This window comes from Nanorana parkeri, unplaced genomic scaffold, assembly GCF_000935625.1.
Source record: "Nanorana parkeri isolate BGI_ZX_2015 unplaced genomic scaffold, ASM93562v1 scaffold453, whole genome shotgun sequence".
NCBI classification, from domain to species: Eukaryota; Metazoa; Chordata; class Amphibia; order Anura; family Dicroglossidae; genus Nanorana; species Nanorana parkeri.
The window spans coordinates 472,086-488,399 of NW_017306721.1; the positions used below are offsets into that span (position 1 = coordinate 472,086).

At 39.5% G+C, this 16,314-nt stretch overlaps 1 protein-coding gene across 1 annotated transcript; it reads left to right on the forward strand.

Annotated features, from left to right (window-relative positions):
• The first annotated feature begins 6,906 nt into the window (after nt 1–6,906).
• LOC108790182 (gamma-crystallin 1-like) lies at nt 6,907–11,447 on the forward strand. The gene is made up of 3 exons (XM_018560392.1): nt 6,907–6,915; nt 9,727–9,969; nt 11,172–11,447. Exons 1-3 carry the CDS (start codon nt 6,907–6,909, stop codon nt 11,445–11,447), a joined length of 528 nt encoding a protein of 175 aa, XP_018415894.1.
• Nucleotides 11,448–16,314: the final 4,867 nt, after the last annotated feature.

A 16,314-nucleotide genomic window follows, 5' to 3' on the forward strand; every position in this document is an offset into this window, starting at 1 on the left:
TGGAACGTGCGCACCGAGTGGGGCCTCCTAACCAGGAGAGAAAGGGCCCGCGCCCTATAATAGCCCGTTACCTGGACTATACAGATCACTTGGCGGTCATGCAAGCATTTCGCGCCCAAAAAGACCTACAACTGGAGGGACATGGCCTCCTCATCTTTGCAGACTATTCGGCAGAAGTCACCCGGAAACGCAAAGCGTTTAATAGAGTCTGCTCTATCCTACACCAGAAGAGGGTCAGATTTACTCTGGCTTATCCGGTGACTCTTTGCTTCCAAACAGAGGATGGATCTCCTCATGCTTTCCAGGACCCCGAGGCAGCATTCAAATTCGTGGAGAAACTGGACCCGCCAGAAGCATTCCAAGTCGAGTGGAAGGTCTCCTCTCCCCAACGCACCACCACCCCAGCAAGGAAATCAGCGGTCAGGCTACCGATGACGCCCACCGACTCGCCCTGAACCGGGACGCCTGTTATCATCACATATTTACATGTCACAGGTACGTCGGATTTTATTATGCCGGGGGGAGCAGGTGGAGGAAAAAAAAAAGAGAAATAACTATCGGCAATCCTTTCTGCTCCTTTGTGGGAATGGGCACTAAAGGCGCGAAACAACTGATCGATACAAATCCTCCTCGCCCCCATCCTTTTTTCTTTTTGGATGGGAACGAACTCCCTTACTCCAGGTGATAGGAAGCGACACTACCGTCATCAAGCGATAGTCATTGTTATCACAGGTGGTCCTGCATAGTGTTGTACAATTTGATGGTGCAGGCGGTACACCGAAACAATCAAATCTACAGCTACATTACCAGTACAAGAAATCTGATAACAATTATTCCCACGTCAGGACTGAGATCAGGGGAAATTTGCAAACCACCAAAACGTTCCCAGGGTTTATGCCCATTGACTAGCGGAAGCACTTTAGCTCACTCTGTAGAGCTATAGAAGGAAAAAAGCGAAGTCACGAAATGTGTATCACTATTTTATTGGTTTATGTTTTTTTTGTTGGTTGTTTGGTTCTTTCGAAACCCAAGGTTATGGTCCTGTTGACCGACGACCGCTGACCGCTACAGTCAGAATTGGTACATATATGTCTAATAGGTTCTCAACGCTAACAGTTAATAAGACTCCATGCTACGTTTTTGTGATCTTGGTATATGAGGCACTATGGGCTCATGAGTCAACACTACTAGGGGGGCGAGATTCATTCTACTTAGTGAATATGATCATTCCTATCTCTTTGTTAAGGTCTATGATATTAACTTTGTACATGTTTCCCTGTGATTTCTTACAGTTACCCCGCAATCTAACATGAGAGTGATCTCCTGGAATGTCAATGGCTTAAGATCCCCGGCCAAACGCATTATGGTCCTCCGCCATCTTAAAAAGCTGAAAGCGGACATAGTGCTGCTACAGGAAACCCATCTATCCCAGGAGGATATAGGTAGAATGCAGAGAATGTGGGTAGGAGAAATCATCAGTTCCCCTGCAGTGGGAAGAAGGGCAGGAGTAGCTATATTGTTCAATAAATCGTTAAATTACAAAGTGGATCAGGTAGAAACAGACCAATGAGGGCGCAGATTGAGGGTTAAACTTAGGATACATAACAAAATAATATCATTATACAATGTATACTTTCCGAATGCACCGACAGCCGCCTTCTTCCAGGAGATCACTTCATGGATAATACAAGATGATAATCCGCATAAACTTATAGGGGGAGATTTTAATTCTGTCATGGTTCTGAAGGAGGATAGAACGGGCAAAGCAAAACTCAACATGGGCTCAGAATCCCTCCATCATACTCCTTTACAAGACCTGTCAAACAATGTCAATCTCATGGATGTCTGGAGGGTCAGGAATCCCATGGAACGTGAGTAAACCCATTATTCTTCAGCCCACGCCTCCTTTGCCAGGCTGGACTACTTCTTGGCAACGGAGACAGTGGACTCTCTAGTCACTGACACAACATGTATCCTATGGCCATATCGGATCACGCACCAATACTAGTCCAGCTACAACTTTCCCCTCCAAGGGGCGATTTTTTTATATGGCGTTTCCCCTCGCATTTATATGCGGAAACGTCATTTAAAAATATGCTGGTGGAAGCTTGGAGAGAGTATGAATCTTTTAACAACGCACACACAGACAACCCCAATTTATATTGGGAAAACGCAAAGGTGGTGCTAATGGGGAGAATTATGGCATACGTAGCCACCAGAAAGAGGAAAGCCAGGGCACACTTTTCTTAAAGCCAGTTCATCTCTTCGCCTAGCGCAGATACAATACTCATTATCTGGCTCTGAAGAACATAGGGAAGCGTCGACCAAAGCAAAGCTAGACTTTGAATGGTGTAACACCCAACAACATCTGTACTATCACTCCCACTCTAAATTAACATTTCACAAATTCGGGAATAAATCTGGAAAAATGATGGCTAACCTGGTAAGGCAACGCGCTTCCAGGTTACACATACCTTCTATACGGTCAGAAGAGGGCACTACTACTTCCGACCAGAAACACATTAATCAAATATTTGCTCCAGTTAGAAAAACTAGACGCAGAAATGCTATTGACAGATAATAAGAAAACCGCTTCCTTTTATGACAGGTGGCTACCGTTTATCAACATAATCTTCACGAAAGAGGAAAAAGATACGTTTCTATCTCTGTTTAAATATACAGCGAGTGCCATATTTGAACAGCTAACTGACACGAAAGATGGTCAAAATTAGCGAAAATTATGCTCTCACCTTTTAACATGATGGTAATCAATAGTAGTGATAGGTGATCATAGTAAGTTAGCTGTATGTACTTGATCTATTGTGTCAAAAAATATGTACGATTGACTGTTATTGCCTTTAATTGAAAAATAAAAATGTTTTGGAAAAAAAAAAAGAAATTCAGCAGCCTTATGGCACCAGGTCTTAGCAAAAAAAGACTTACTGTATAACTTCAGTAAATTTCTTCTGGTCACAAGGTACTGCCCAGCCTGTACAAAGCCATGTTCTGCCTGCACTCTGTCTGCATTGGCAATGGGCAGGTGTATATAATTTTAAATGTATGAATCACAAAATTCCTGACTAACTATGAACTATGCTGACCTCAAAACTGTACAGTTGACATCACATCTCCCTAATCTTTGTCAAAAAGGACAGAGTGCAGGAAAAATGATGCTTTGATTCAGCCAGGGAAAAGCTGCAGTGCCACCATAGTTTGGGCTGATTTACTAAAAAGTACATAACATTTTTATATGTAAAGCCTGGTGTCATTTAGCTATTTAAAGCCCCCAAAAATAAACTTACAGGCAAAGCCAACCTACCTATTCTTTCAGAACAGATCTCTTTTAAATGTGTTATAACAAATAATTTGATACACAGTTTATTATTATTATTAATAATAATAATAGCAGTTTAGACTGTGCATTACTTCACTGGAGCCTGCCAGTGTTTTTTTTTTTGGTATCTGATTAATGCCATGGGCACGAGTAGACTTAGGGGCAGAAGAAAAGAACGGTAGTAGTTTTTGGAAAGAAAGTGGGGTACAATAGCAAGCAGTGATAATCAGAAAGATGTACTGCCAATACAGGGAAAAGCCAAAGCATGCAGTGGTGGGCACATGGGAAAAGAGATACAAGTCCAATGTTGGGCATACAGAAGGCGAGATGATGGGCAGAGTTAGTTGACATTGACAGGTTGTGGATGCAGGGCAGAAAAGACAAACAGAGGAACAACAAAATCTAAGCTACTGATTTAAAGAAATTTCCATGCTCTTGTCAGGCATTTTCAGACAATGGTCATTTGGGGCATACCAAAATGTTAGTGGATCAGTTACAAAAAAACATGGTGGATGGTAGTAGATATTGTCAGTAACACTACAGAGAACTTCAAAAATTATTGAAAGTTAATAAATGGAAGTTGTATGCTAACAGACAGCAGAACACAGTTGCTAACCAGACACTGGAAGAGGGCCAGAGTTTCGGGTTCTTTATTATGATTACAAACAGGAACTTCTGCAATATTTTGTGTCACTGGTACACTGGTATACACAGATATTCATACTTAGCAGGTTAATATGTTTCTGTTAGTTGTATTTTTAAAATATGCATACACTGTAAAAAGTATATAAATAGCAGTTACGCTTCTGTTTAGGTCTACTCTCTATGTTCTCTATATTTCTTTATTCAACTCTGGAGCTAATGGCACTCTTGGAATATTTCATTGATTGACATTTTCATTGATGATTTTATTACAGAAAATTATGCCAAACCTTTGGGTTGTACTTTGCTCTAGCATTTTTTCTAAAAAAGGGAAAGTTTCAGAGGAGCCTGACGAATGGCAAGACCCAACAGGAAAGGTCAAGATCTGCCTGTAGTATTGTAATATTGTAATGGATTTTTAGTTATACTATCTACCTAGTTATGGGCAATCCTCACTGCTGCACTCATTCATATGTAACTTTCTGCCCCAAATGTCATTAATTGCTTGTGAACCCAATTGGGTAGGTTCATCAAGTCAGGATCAGGATCAGGCACAACTATAGCCACCTTTGTGATCTCATCTGCCAATCTGTAATTCTCAAAGTGGGAACAAGGGACACATGTGCATGAACATACCACACTCTTATGGTGCAGGACTGGGTTTCTTTCCAGATGAAGTCCCAAACATCCTTGCATCCCCACACTGCTTTTCTATTAATCATCTAGTCACTGGGCCTCCATGTGGACATCCAAATTGTTAGTCCTTAAATAGACTGCCCAGCTGTCAGTGTAGATATTACCATAGGAAGAATACTCCGGAAGAGCGATTAGCATGGCTTTCAACTCAACTTCAACTGCATGCTGACTGGATGCTCTCATTCTCCTGCAAGTCTACTGACACCCAGATGAAATCACTTTGGCCAAATCATCAGTGTACCATGCTAACTCTTACCTTCTGAATGTAACTCAAAATGTGAAGCCTCTTGAATGCAGGATGGCTGCAGTACATGAATTTCTTTGTTTGGCTACGTGCTGGTAAAGGTGACAATCCATTCCAGTTGCTTTGAGATGTCTCTCTTATCCCCACCTGCCATACACCATCACTCATGAAGATACCACTTCCTCTTCATCAGTGTCTGATTATGAGCTACAGTTACCCTAGTGGTCATCCATCTCATCTCCATCTTGCTACTGGCAATTCAGTATGGATGGTGACAGGGTTTTTTCCTCTAATGGTTTCTTCCTTGTTAAATGCTGTATAGGCCCCATACAGATACTTCTCTAGGGACATGTCTGTCTCCCTGTCAATTGCTTGGACCAAAACCCAATGGGTATTTCCCGCTGACCTTTATTTTCATTTGACTGCCATAGACTCCAGGATATGGTACTACCATGTTCCACTACATCCAGCTGGAATGGCATCATTGGTCTTACTTATGCCAAGTGCTGCAAAATGGTTTCTTTAGCAGGATGGAATATGGCCTGTTGTTCCTGGTACATTGTCTGTGGGCCTCAGGATCAGTCCAATATGTGATATGAACTACCTCCAGAATCCAATGACTCCAATGAGTTGCTGTGTCTCTCTTTTGGTAGTAGGGGGCCCTAGAATAGAGTACATAACTGTCTTTGGAATTTTCATATGTGGCCAAATCCACATCTTTCCCAGGAATTTCACCTACTTGGCAGGTCCTCCTACTTTTAAATGGTCCACCTACATTTGTCTTCTGAGGACAACTATCCTGGTTTTCTCTGCACCCTCCTGTCTTCTATCCTGCCTTCCGTTTCTTCTCTGTCCTCTCTGTCCTTTTTTGATAACTTTCCTATTGAATGGCCTTAATTTTATATATATTGCCCTGGCACAAAGAGCTATATTCCAGGTCACTAGGATTAGCATATACTCAGACTATCCCATCTCTCACAAGGTCTTACAATGAAAATCAAAGTTATATTAAAGTCAAAAGGGTTTTAAGCTATTTCAAATGCTGATAAAATCACTTACAACAGATGCTGTTCCTTGATGTTTACACGCTCTTAGTCTCCTGCAGAATCAGCTGGTCTTGTAAGCACTGGCCCTGACATCCTGGTTTAGGGGGCTTCTTTCCCTTGCAGAGTCCCATGGAGCCAACCTTCTGTGTGCTAGAAAGCTGGGTGTGTCTACACAAACACACAGGTACAGCAAGGTAAACCATTCCCCTGCTTCCTGCTTCTCTGTCCTCCCTTCTCCCTAGTACAGTGATGGCGAACCTTGGCACTCCAGCTGTTTTGGAACTACAAGTCCCATGAGGCATTGCAAGGCTCTGACAGCCACAGACATAACTCCCAGAGGCAGATGCATGTTGGGATATGTAGTTTTGGCACAGCTGGAGTGCCAAGGTTCGCCACCACTGCCCTAGTACATGGACTGCTGCTGAAGACTGTGCTGTCCCTTGTTATCTTGTATTCAACATGAAGTCCAGGGAAGCAAAGCTTACCTATTCAATATACATATTTTCTAATATTACATTTATTTACATTTTTCTCCATTAATTGATGGGATACTATGCTTAAGATTAAAGACAAATAAATATGTATAAGAATGAGAATAATTTCTGCTAATCTTTTTGTCACAAATGTCCTGTATATAAATAGTTTAACCGTGCAAATCATAAATCATACAGTATTAGAAATGCATTCACTGTATATTCCTCTCCTGCTTTATGTTACTGCTTTGGTGTCTGGCTCAATGCATTCAGGGCAGGAATTAAACTTTGTCAGCACAAGTCTAAGTCCAGCATTCAAACAGCAGAGTATACAGTTTCTTTATTACACTATACAGCATCTATTCTAATGCAAATTCTGTAGGTTACACACAAATTTAAAAAAAAAACGATATAAAGGAAGACCAAGTTTGTTTGTTACACTTTGGTTTAGGGTACCTTCTGTTAATCACCATGGGAAAGGTAAGTTATGGGGACTAAAATCAATAACTTTATATAGCCGTTCAACTTGTATAGTGTTAGTTATATTTAGTAAATGCTGGTATGCCAATTCTTTCATTCGGATACCGCAGCCTAGAACTTGTAGTTAATATAATGGAAAACATTTTTATGAACAAAATATGAATATATTTTACATATTACATGCAAATCTTATTTGCTAGCAGATTTGTAAACAATTGTCTAATGTAGCCCTCACTGCACACCCTTCTCTTGCATGTCCTTTGCAGTAAAACAGATGGTTATCTAATGTTTAGGTTCAAGAATCTAGCAAGTCTTCAGCATCATAAAATACAGGCAGTCCCTGGGTTACGAACAAGATAGGGACTGTAGGTTTGTTCTTAAGTTGAATTTGTATTTAAGTTGGAACAGGTAAATTTTTTAAGTGTAACTCCATCCCCCAATTTTTTATTGTTTTGGATAGCATAGGGAAGGGTTTACCCCTTGTAAAGTTTGTTTTTCTGTGTGTGCCCCTGTTCAGAACATTTCACCTCACTTTCCGTGCATGTGACAATTGGATTTTGAAAATGTTGGGTTGTCGTGGAAACAAGGATTGGTGATAAAGCTTCAGTGGAGACACCTTTTTCCTATGATCACTCTTACAGGATTGAATTTGCCTTCCTTGTTGTCTCAAGGACAGGAAGTGAGATTAAATCCTCTCGTGTCACTAATCTACTAACTGACATATCAGTCTGGATGTCACAACATTTCTTAAAGCTCAATCTTTCAAAAACTGAGCTCTTGATATTTCCTCCTACCCGTGCACCTTCCCCCAACATTTCAGTTGAGATTGATAACACAACTATCCACCCCTCCTCCAATGCCAGGGTCCTAGGTGTCATCGGATGTATGTAACTTCTGGGACTGCCTGTATGTATAAAAAGGACATAAACATATGCCCTGAAATGATGCTTTCATTACATACAGTAAAGCAATGGGATTTGAGACTTCTCTGTGGTGTTTGCAACTTCCTAAAACTTGTCATTTGCAAGCTAGGTACTGTACTACACCAGATGTACATAAGCTATGCAAATCAAGTTTCCGTTTAGACCCAGTTTGCAATATTATTATTTTTACCAAATGTTTATGGTAACTGATAGCCTTATGTTACGTGTTACTATGTCTCAGTTTTTGTATGTCCTTTTACAGTCAGGCAAACTGCTAATTTTACTAAAGACGTAGCACATTTTTCAGTATCATACAGTGACACTAAACTCAGGAGTTAAATCTTAAAAACGCATTTAAGTACCTTAACTGTTAACAAAAATGTACCTTATTTCTGAATCACTCAGCTGTGGATCCTCAAATCATCTCTAAATTTGTGCTGACATGGTCCTTCCTTTTGGACGGTGGCTACTTTTGTTTCACATGGTCTCTGTGTGTGTTGTAAGTAGCCACTGCTTAAAGCTCACTCCCCTGATAGAGTACAATCTCATGTTTAGTTTACTAATTTTACTAATTCCTTCCTTTTGGACGGTGGCTACTTTTGTTTCACATGGTCTCTGTGTGTGTTGTAAGTAGCCACTGCTTAAAGCTCACTCCCCTGATAGAGTACAATCTCATGTTTAGTTTACTAATTTGTATTGAGGCTATAGTCCATCACCGGAGTGACCTTGAAGTGGCTACTTTACACCACACACAGGGACTATGGGGGAAAAAAGTAGCCACCCACCAGGTGGAAATGTCAGCACAAAATCAGAGATGATTTGAGGATCTACAGCCAAGTGATACACAAGCTACATTACATTTCTGTTAATTGTTAAGGTACTTGAATGCATTTTTAATATTTAACTCCTGAGTTTAGTGTCACTTTAAATAAAATCTGTATACATTTTCTGTAGGTAGATGTTAGGGAAGTAAGTGAAACACATTACTAACAATTGCTTCTGTGGATCCCTTGCAAGATATGTTGGTTGAGAAGCTTCACTTTCTATGCTGTGCACCAACAGTCTACAATGCATGGTTTGCATTGTAGACTTATGGGGCCCAACTAATCTAGAATCTAGAATAGATTGCATAAACACTGGACACTGCTGGGCCATAGTTGCAGAGCATGTAGAGGGAAGTTGGTATATTTTGCAAAATATACAATGGATGTAAGATTACTTTGCATGTTCCTACTTAACATCTATCTGTAAAATCTTGTATTAGTGTTACTCCTGAACTTGTAGGTACCAGGGTTGCATGCTGTGATGCTTCTTACTGAATATGTACAGTTTCACGTCTTTTATATTTTACCAAAAAATTGGGTAATAATAAATGTTTTATCATTTAATATAGGGGAAACTTTATTTTTTTAAATTTCGGTGATTTTTCTACAAAAAAAATAAAAACCCCAGTGGTGAATAAATACAACCAAAAGAAAGCTCTATCTGTCCCCAAAAAAGGGTATAAAATTCATTTCAGTACAGCGCTGCATGACGGACTAAATGTCAGTCAAAGTACCGCAGCGCTGAATACTGAAAAATGGCCTGGATGGGAAGGGGGTTTAACACCGCGGATGTCAACTGGTTAACTGCCTACAGATACTATAGAAATAAGAAATCACAAGTGAAAAGTAGCTATGTTGAATTAGAATTAGTTTGGTGTTAATTTAAGTGACAAGACTCACAGCCAGAGGGTATTATAGTACCTATATAGACAAAAGATGATGTATTTACATGCAAAGGAAACAAACACTGTATCTGTATTTGATAGTTATACCTATCATACAATTTTAAAAGGTGATATTTTCTGATGCACATTCTAAGATTAGGTATTTTGCTTCTATTTCAGATAATCTTCTATGAGGACAGAAACTTCCACGGTCGCTCCTATGAGTGCAGCTCTGACTGTTCTGAGCTAAACTCCTTTTTTAGCCGCTGCAACTCCATCCGTGTGGAGAATGGAAACTGGATGCTCTATGAACATCCCAACTACAGGGGAAACCAATATTTCCTGAAAAGGGGAGAGTATCCTGACTTCTCTCACTGGACAAGTCACAATGACTCCATTAGATCTTGTCGCATTATTCCACAGGTACATTTTGTATTAAACTATACACCAGGTGGTTGGCCAGTGCTAAATACAGTTTTGTTTTACACTATTACATACAGCTTTTTTCTGTCCTTTTTCATCATTTTGCTTCCAAGTATTTCAGTATCTTTCTTTTCACATCTCACGTATGAAATTGGAAAAAGGAAAGTATGTTACATCCTTATCTAAATATGATTTCTATGCAGTACAGGTGAGAAGATGAATGCCATAAAAATCCTGATGAAGGGGGTATTTTAGGACTCCAAAAACCCTTGTACCTTGAAATTAAAACCCTTGTACCTACATTAAATAGAGATGTATCCTTGGCCTTGGGGCAGGAGGGAGTAGAGGGGCAGCAGGGGTGTGGAATTCCTATACCCCTATGCCCAGGACATGCAGTTCCAGGCGCCAGATGGATAGTTGTTTTCTACATTTAGCCCTGCTTAGCCTTGCAGGCAGAGATACATGTACAGCGAGGAAGCCACCGCTTGTTTTGTACAAGTGATCTAGGTGATTTCGCTGAGATCAATTGTATGCAGCCTGCAGAGGGGTTGGGGGGTAGGGGGGGGACATTGAGGAACCTGGCCTTGGGGCAGCAGAGAGAGTAAATCCAGCCCTGGATGTATCTGGACTATTAAGTGGAGTGTGGCACTTCAGTTCACAATGCTCCAAAAATTATGAGATGGAGAGAACACAGGTGAATGGCACTATCCTATTTATGCAAGAACATATGTAAAATCTTAATTTGTTTGTACTCCGTTAACATCTAGTGCCTCCTAACTTTTTCAAGAAAAAACAAAAACATGACATTCTCATTTGGGTCTGCCAATCTCTTCTCCAATATGAACCATGTTTGATAATACTATTCACCACTTTTGCCACGCCAATTTTAAGTATTATCCTTATATACGAAAGAGAACAGAACAGTGCAGTGCAAATCAGTACACATCTTCATTTCAAAAGTGATACAAATATATTTTTTGAACAAGCATGTTTTCAACATCCTTCAAACCAGCATAAACTTGAAAATGTTGTTTACCTTAGTCCCAAAAATGACTGATTAATCCTATGCTAAAAGCTCTTGACACCCACATACTCAGTCCATAAGTAGTATTGAATTCACTTTTAATATGTGACTCCTTGTTGACATGGGGGGCTGTACTTGTACTGATCTAAATACTAAAATATATCCTAATTCTCTTCAGCACCAGGGCACATTCAGGATCAGGATCTATGAGAAGGAAGACTTCAATGGAGCAATGCTGGAATTTACAGAAGATTGTGCACATGTACATGAAGAGTTCAGACATCATGATATTTATTCCTGCAATGTTCTGGAAGGCCACTGGATTTTCTATGAAGAACCCAACTATAGGGGGCGCCAGCATTATCTGAGATCTGGAGAGTACAGGAGATACTCTGACTGGGGTGCAACTAACTCCAGAGTTGGCTCTTTCAGAAGAGTTCAGGAATTCTATTAAAGAAACACATTACTCTGCACTTTGGCCTTAAATAAAGTATTTAAACATGAACACATCAGTTGTAAAGTTCATTTGATATTTGCTAGATAAAAATTAAATAAAGTAAAATGAAAACAATTTTAGATTCAAAATAAACAGTTGTACACTACATATGATTTAATTAAAGAGAAATAAGCAATTTTTTCCATCAATGAAACATTACTCACAAAACTATATAAACATATTAAAGTAACTTGTACACATACAACTACTGTTCTCAAATTGCCCGAGAAGAAAACTGTTTGCATTACCAGTGATAATACTTTATTGTTCTATCCTATGATATGAAATGACTGTTAGGATATGGAATTCATTGTTGCATTTCCTCACATCTCTCTTTTTGTTAGTCCAACCATAAAATACGCTACCCAAAGATTGACATCTCCAAAAAACTTAAACTGGTACAGTTCAATAAGCAGCAAACAATCTTTACTGCATTAAAACTTCTACACAGGAGCTTGAAAGCTTTGAAACCTATACTGACTATTTTGTAAAGCAGTGATAAACATACATCAGTACATTTAAAACCCCTAAAAGCCCTTATATTTCCTGGATTCTATATAATTGACAGGTGTTTATACCAAAAGTAAGGAATGATTAAATTATAGGAGATCTAGTATTAATATCCCTAGATTTTCAATATATGAGGTAATAATGTGAGAAAGAGTATTGGTATAAAGCTACATAGCTATGTATAGCTAGAATATAAGTACTGTATATGCTAGTGAAGCATGTTCAGCTTGGGACAGGCTCAGCTCACTGCCAGTCTCTTTACAATCAATGCCTCTTGCTTACTGGTTCCATTGTTTAATGAGGCACCTTTTTCACAGTTTCTATCATTGGTTGCATACTAAGGTCTGTGCCACGCTCTTTTAACTTGTGCTAATGCAAGGGTCCAGCAGCTGAGGCATATGCCATTGGCCACCTGCCAGGAGGCCAGGAATTATTTGTATTTTCCTCCAAAAGGAATGCCTTCCACTAAGTTTTGGCAATGTACTGATGGCAGGAGCACAGGGCTCAACTTTTTATGTCTCCTGCCTAGGCCCAGAAAGGAATATCTCCCTGCCTCCCAATATAATACCCCCACATCCCTGGACACAACCACTCCCAGTACAAACTTCCCCCTTCTTCCCAGAAATGTACTGATCAGATCTTGGAGTTGCATTGCATCTGTTGGTCAGTGACATAGATTCTAACATCATGACCACCGGCATTTTTTTCTTCAACATATCCTTTTTGCAGCTGCCAGTTTTTGTTCTTGACTGCCGGCCCACCTTTAGCACAAAGCAGGGTAAAGTGCTCGGAAACTCCTTCTTACATCTGTGCTACAAGTCTGATGAGCAGGGGAGCAGGCAGTGGGCCGGTAGAAAAGAAGCAAGCAGCTGCATGTTGAATACAAAAACATGGACGAACACTACGATGGGACTAATCGGCGCATTGGGGCAAGTGTCCCAAGTGTTCAGTGCTTGCAATATTCTTGATTGTGACTGGGAGTGAAGGCAGTGATGTATTACTGAAGAGAAAAAAAGAGGGCTGTAAAGTTGGTTATTCGTCATATATCTATTCATTCATCAAAGATTATATTATATTAGCTATTAATTTACTATTATGCTGCTTCAAAATAGAGTTTGCTGTTGCGATGTGAGGTGGGTGATATAGAGGGCAATTGCTGCATGATATATATTTTAAGCAGCTGTAGTGTAATATGATGCGCTGCTGTGCAGTATTCACAGCTCTTCCAATAAAGTGTTTGATGAACTATTTCTCAACCAGTACCAAGAGTATTCCAAAACATTTAAGGCTTTTTTGCTTGCTCTACAAAATTAATTAGGTACTAGGCTATATAAATATATATAATACAAAGATGGGCAGCCGCACCCATAATTTTCTGCAACACACTTCTTACACCACAGTTACTGTTTCTCTGATGCTGGTGGGTAAGTGCTTTCTAAGGATCCTATAATTGCCCCTGCAGTAAACAGTACGACCCACTGAAATGTGCCTCTGTTCTCTTCCCATGGTGTCAGGGCATCACTCCAGGAACATTGTACAGTTCTGCCGTTTTGTAATATGACACTGCTGTGGCTTTAGTTTTATTGAATGCTGTCTATTCATGCTTTCTAACTGTTGTCTTAGGCAGAGAGGGGACGTCTATAGACATGAAATTATCAGAAAGGGCCATAGTTGATAAATGTAATCTCATGTCTATGAGTATCTATATATTAAAGACAAGTTCTTTAGTTAACTGAAATGCTAAAGGATTTCATAAGAGTCTAAAGAACAGATGTATCATGTACCTGGTGGAGGACCGATTAGCTGAGGAGGCCTCCCTTGCGGCTCTTGTCTCACACACCTGGATGTGGAAACAGGCAACGAGTAGACAGAGAGAAGCACAGGTGCCAAAGTGTTCCGATACGGTGCCTGGTAGAGGTCAGGGGCAGGCAGCAATCAGTTGAAGTCAGCAGCAATCTGGGTCGAGGTAACAGGCAACAGATAAGCAGGAACACAGGAACACAAGCACAAGCTGAAAGACCGTTTAGCACTGACCCATTGGGCCAGCTGGTTTAAATAGGAACATATATTAGATGGTCGTTAGTCATTTCCTGTGTGCCACTGCATCACTTCCTGTGTGCCACTGTGTCACTTCCTATGTGAAACATTCCGTTGTGAGCGCATGCGCGCTAATGCATGTTTTCCAGCAACCAGGAAGATTGGGGCCCCCCCGCATGCGTAGTAGCGCGTGAGCTTCTGGCTATGGCCTTACAAGACGGCTAAAACATTTAGCTTAAGGAGATGTTCTTTGAATTGCTGACAAGAAAAAATGTATAATGTCATCATAATGTCTAAAGCTTGCCACAGTCATTGCAGAAAGATCAGTTGTAACTGAATAACTATTCACCAGGGGTTTGTTCATAAGATTGCTTCTGCAGGTAATGCCAGACAATATAGGCTTATGATGCTAAACCTATATAACAATCGCTGATGTATAATCTGATTTGAAATGGAAAGGAAATGTTGTTTCTTCAAATCTCTGATGAATCATAATAGGAAAGCGTATCTGAACCCAAAAACAAAAATGTATTATTCTGCAGCTTATCAGTACTTAGATGTACTGGCTGCATTAGTTTTCTTTTTCCAGGCCAAGAACTTTTTAGCAAGTACAGAAAATACCTGTTAAGCTTGCCAGAATTGGAGTGTCCTTTTCATTTCCTACACACATTTGAAGTCCAATCTGTGTGACCATTGCTGCCTCCATAGATACAGTGGAGAGGTGAATGTAGTTGCGAAGAGATTGGAAATGTGTTAATCGCAGCATTAGAAAGTAAATGTGAAGTGGAACAAAAAACTTAAGATAAGAAAATGAATGCAGCCACTACAGCTAAGGACTGGTAATTACATTTTTGTTTTTTGGTTTAGGTATACTTTAATGAATGTTCCTTCTCAAAGTGTCATTGCTGTGCTATGTTTAACTAGTGAGTGCCTAAACAAACATTTACTGCTGAGAAACTAAATTTTTCCATAAATGTTATACAAGAGAATGTTGACTTTTCCTTCCCCTAAAGATCTGCAGAAGTAAAAATTAAATTAAAAAAATCTGACATTCCATTTACACTCCCACTGCTGAACATTTTTAAAAAAACAACCAGGCCTATCAACTTTTTTTTTTTAGGCGATATGAACTGGCCATTGACTTTAAAGCATTAATTTGAAAAGCAACATTTATTCTTTAGTCTAACAAAAGTGTCAACATTATTGGCTAACTTTCTTTTAAACTTTTGGCTAAATTGAGTGGGATATTATGAATGTCCATAGATAGACTGATTTTTTAAAAAAAGACTCAGTGAAAGTTCAACAAATATACAATCGAAGAGTAATCACAACATTCTAGGAACAAAACAATCCATGGCAATAATAGTGGGAGGAAGTGCCCACAATCATAAAAAACCATCAATCTGTCTAAAATGATAAAATCTGAAACTGCTGCACATAGCTGCATTATGGTTGAAAGCCAACCATTTTGATGTGCAAAGCTCCACACTGTCTGCTAATGTTTAAACGTTGCTTACCCCTCCGGCCTCCCACATTCTTATTGGATAGTCATGTAGGCACTCATATGCTAATAGCAATGTGTGGGAGGCGGGAGGGAGCTTTTCAACATTACCAAAAAGTATCAGTGCTTTGCCTCTCAGAATGGACTGCAATTCGCTCATAACAGTGGGAGCTGCAAGCTATCATCATAGAGTTGATTTATTTTACTTATGTTACTGTGCTACAGTCCATGACTGCTTAGGTTTTGAAACAAACACTCCCTTTTTATTGAATTAAGTTGTTAGCCTTATGTTCAACCCCAGCTTTGATGACCAGTCTATCCTTGTTTTTGTCTGGGTCATCACTAGAGATCCTATAACCATGGATGACTTTAGTAATAGCTAAGCTACCATTTATATAGTTTCCAGAGTCACTTGAACAGGAAAACCACACCAGTACATTACATTTGTTTTATTACATTAAACAATTGTAAAAAAAAAAAAAGTTACTATCAATTATTCACCTATGATAAAAGCATTAACTATATTTTTGTCAAATCTGTTGAAATATCATTCCATTTATAAAATGGGTGTTAGTCAACTTATTTTCAAGTAAGATGTTCTGTGGCTTCTTTTCTGTTGATGAACAACACATTTTAATGTTTTCAGTTTGTACATGAGATGACTAGACGTTTTTTGGAGACATTTCTATGTTCATGTGAGCCACAGACGGGACAGATTTTGGTGAAGAAAGCAATTCCACATGTTAAAAAACCATGTCACAGTTCAGCATTGGAATC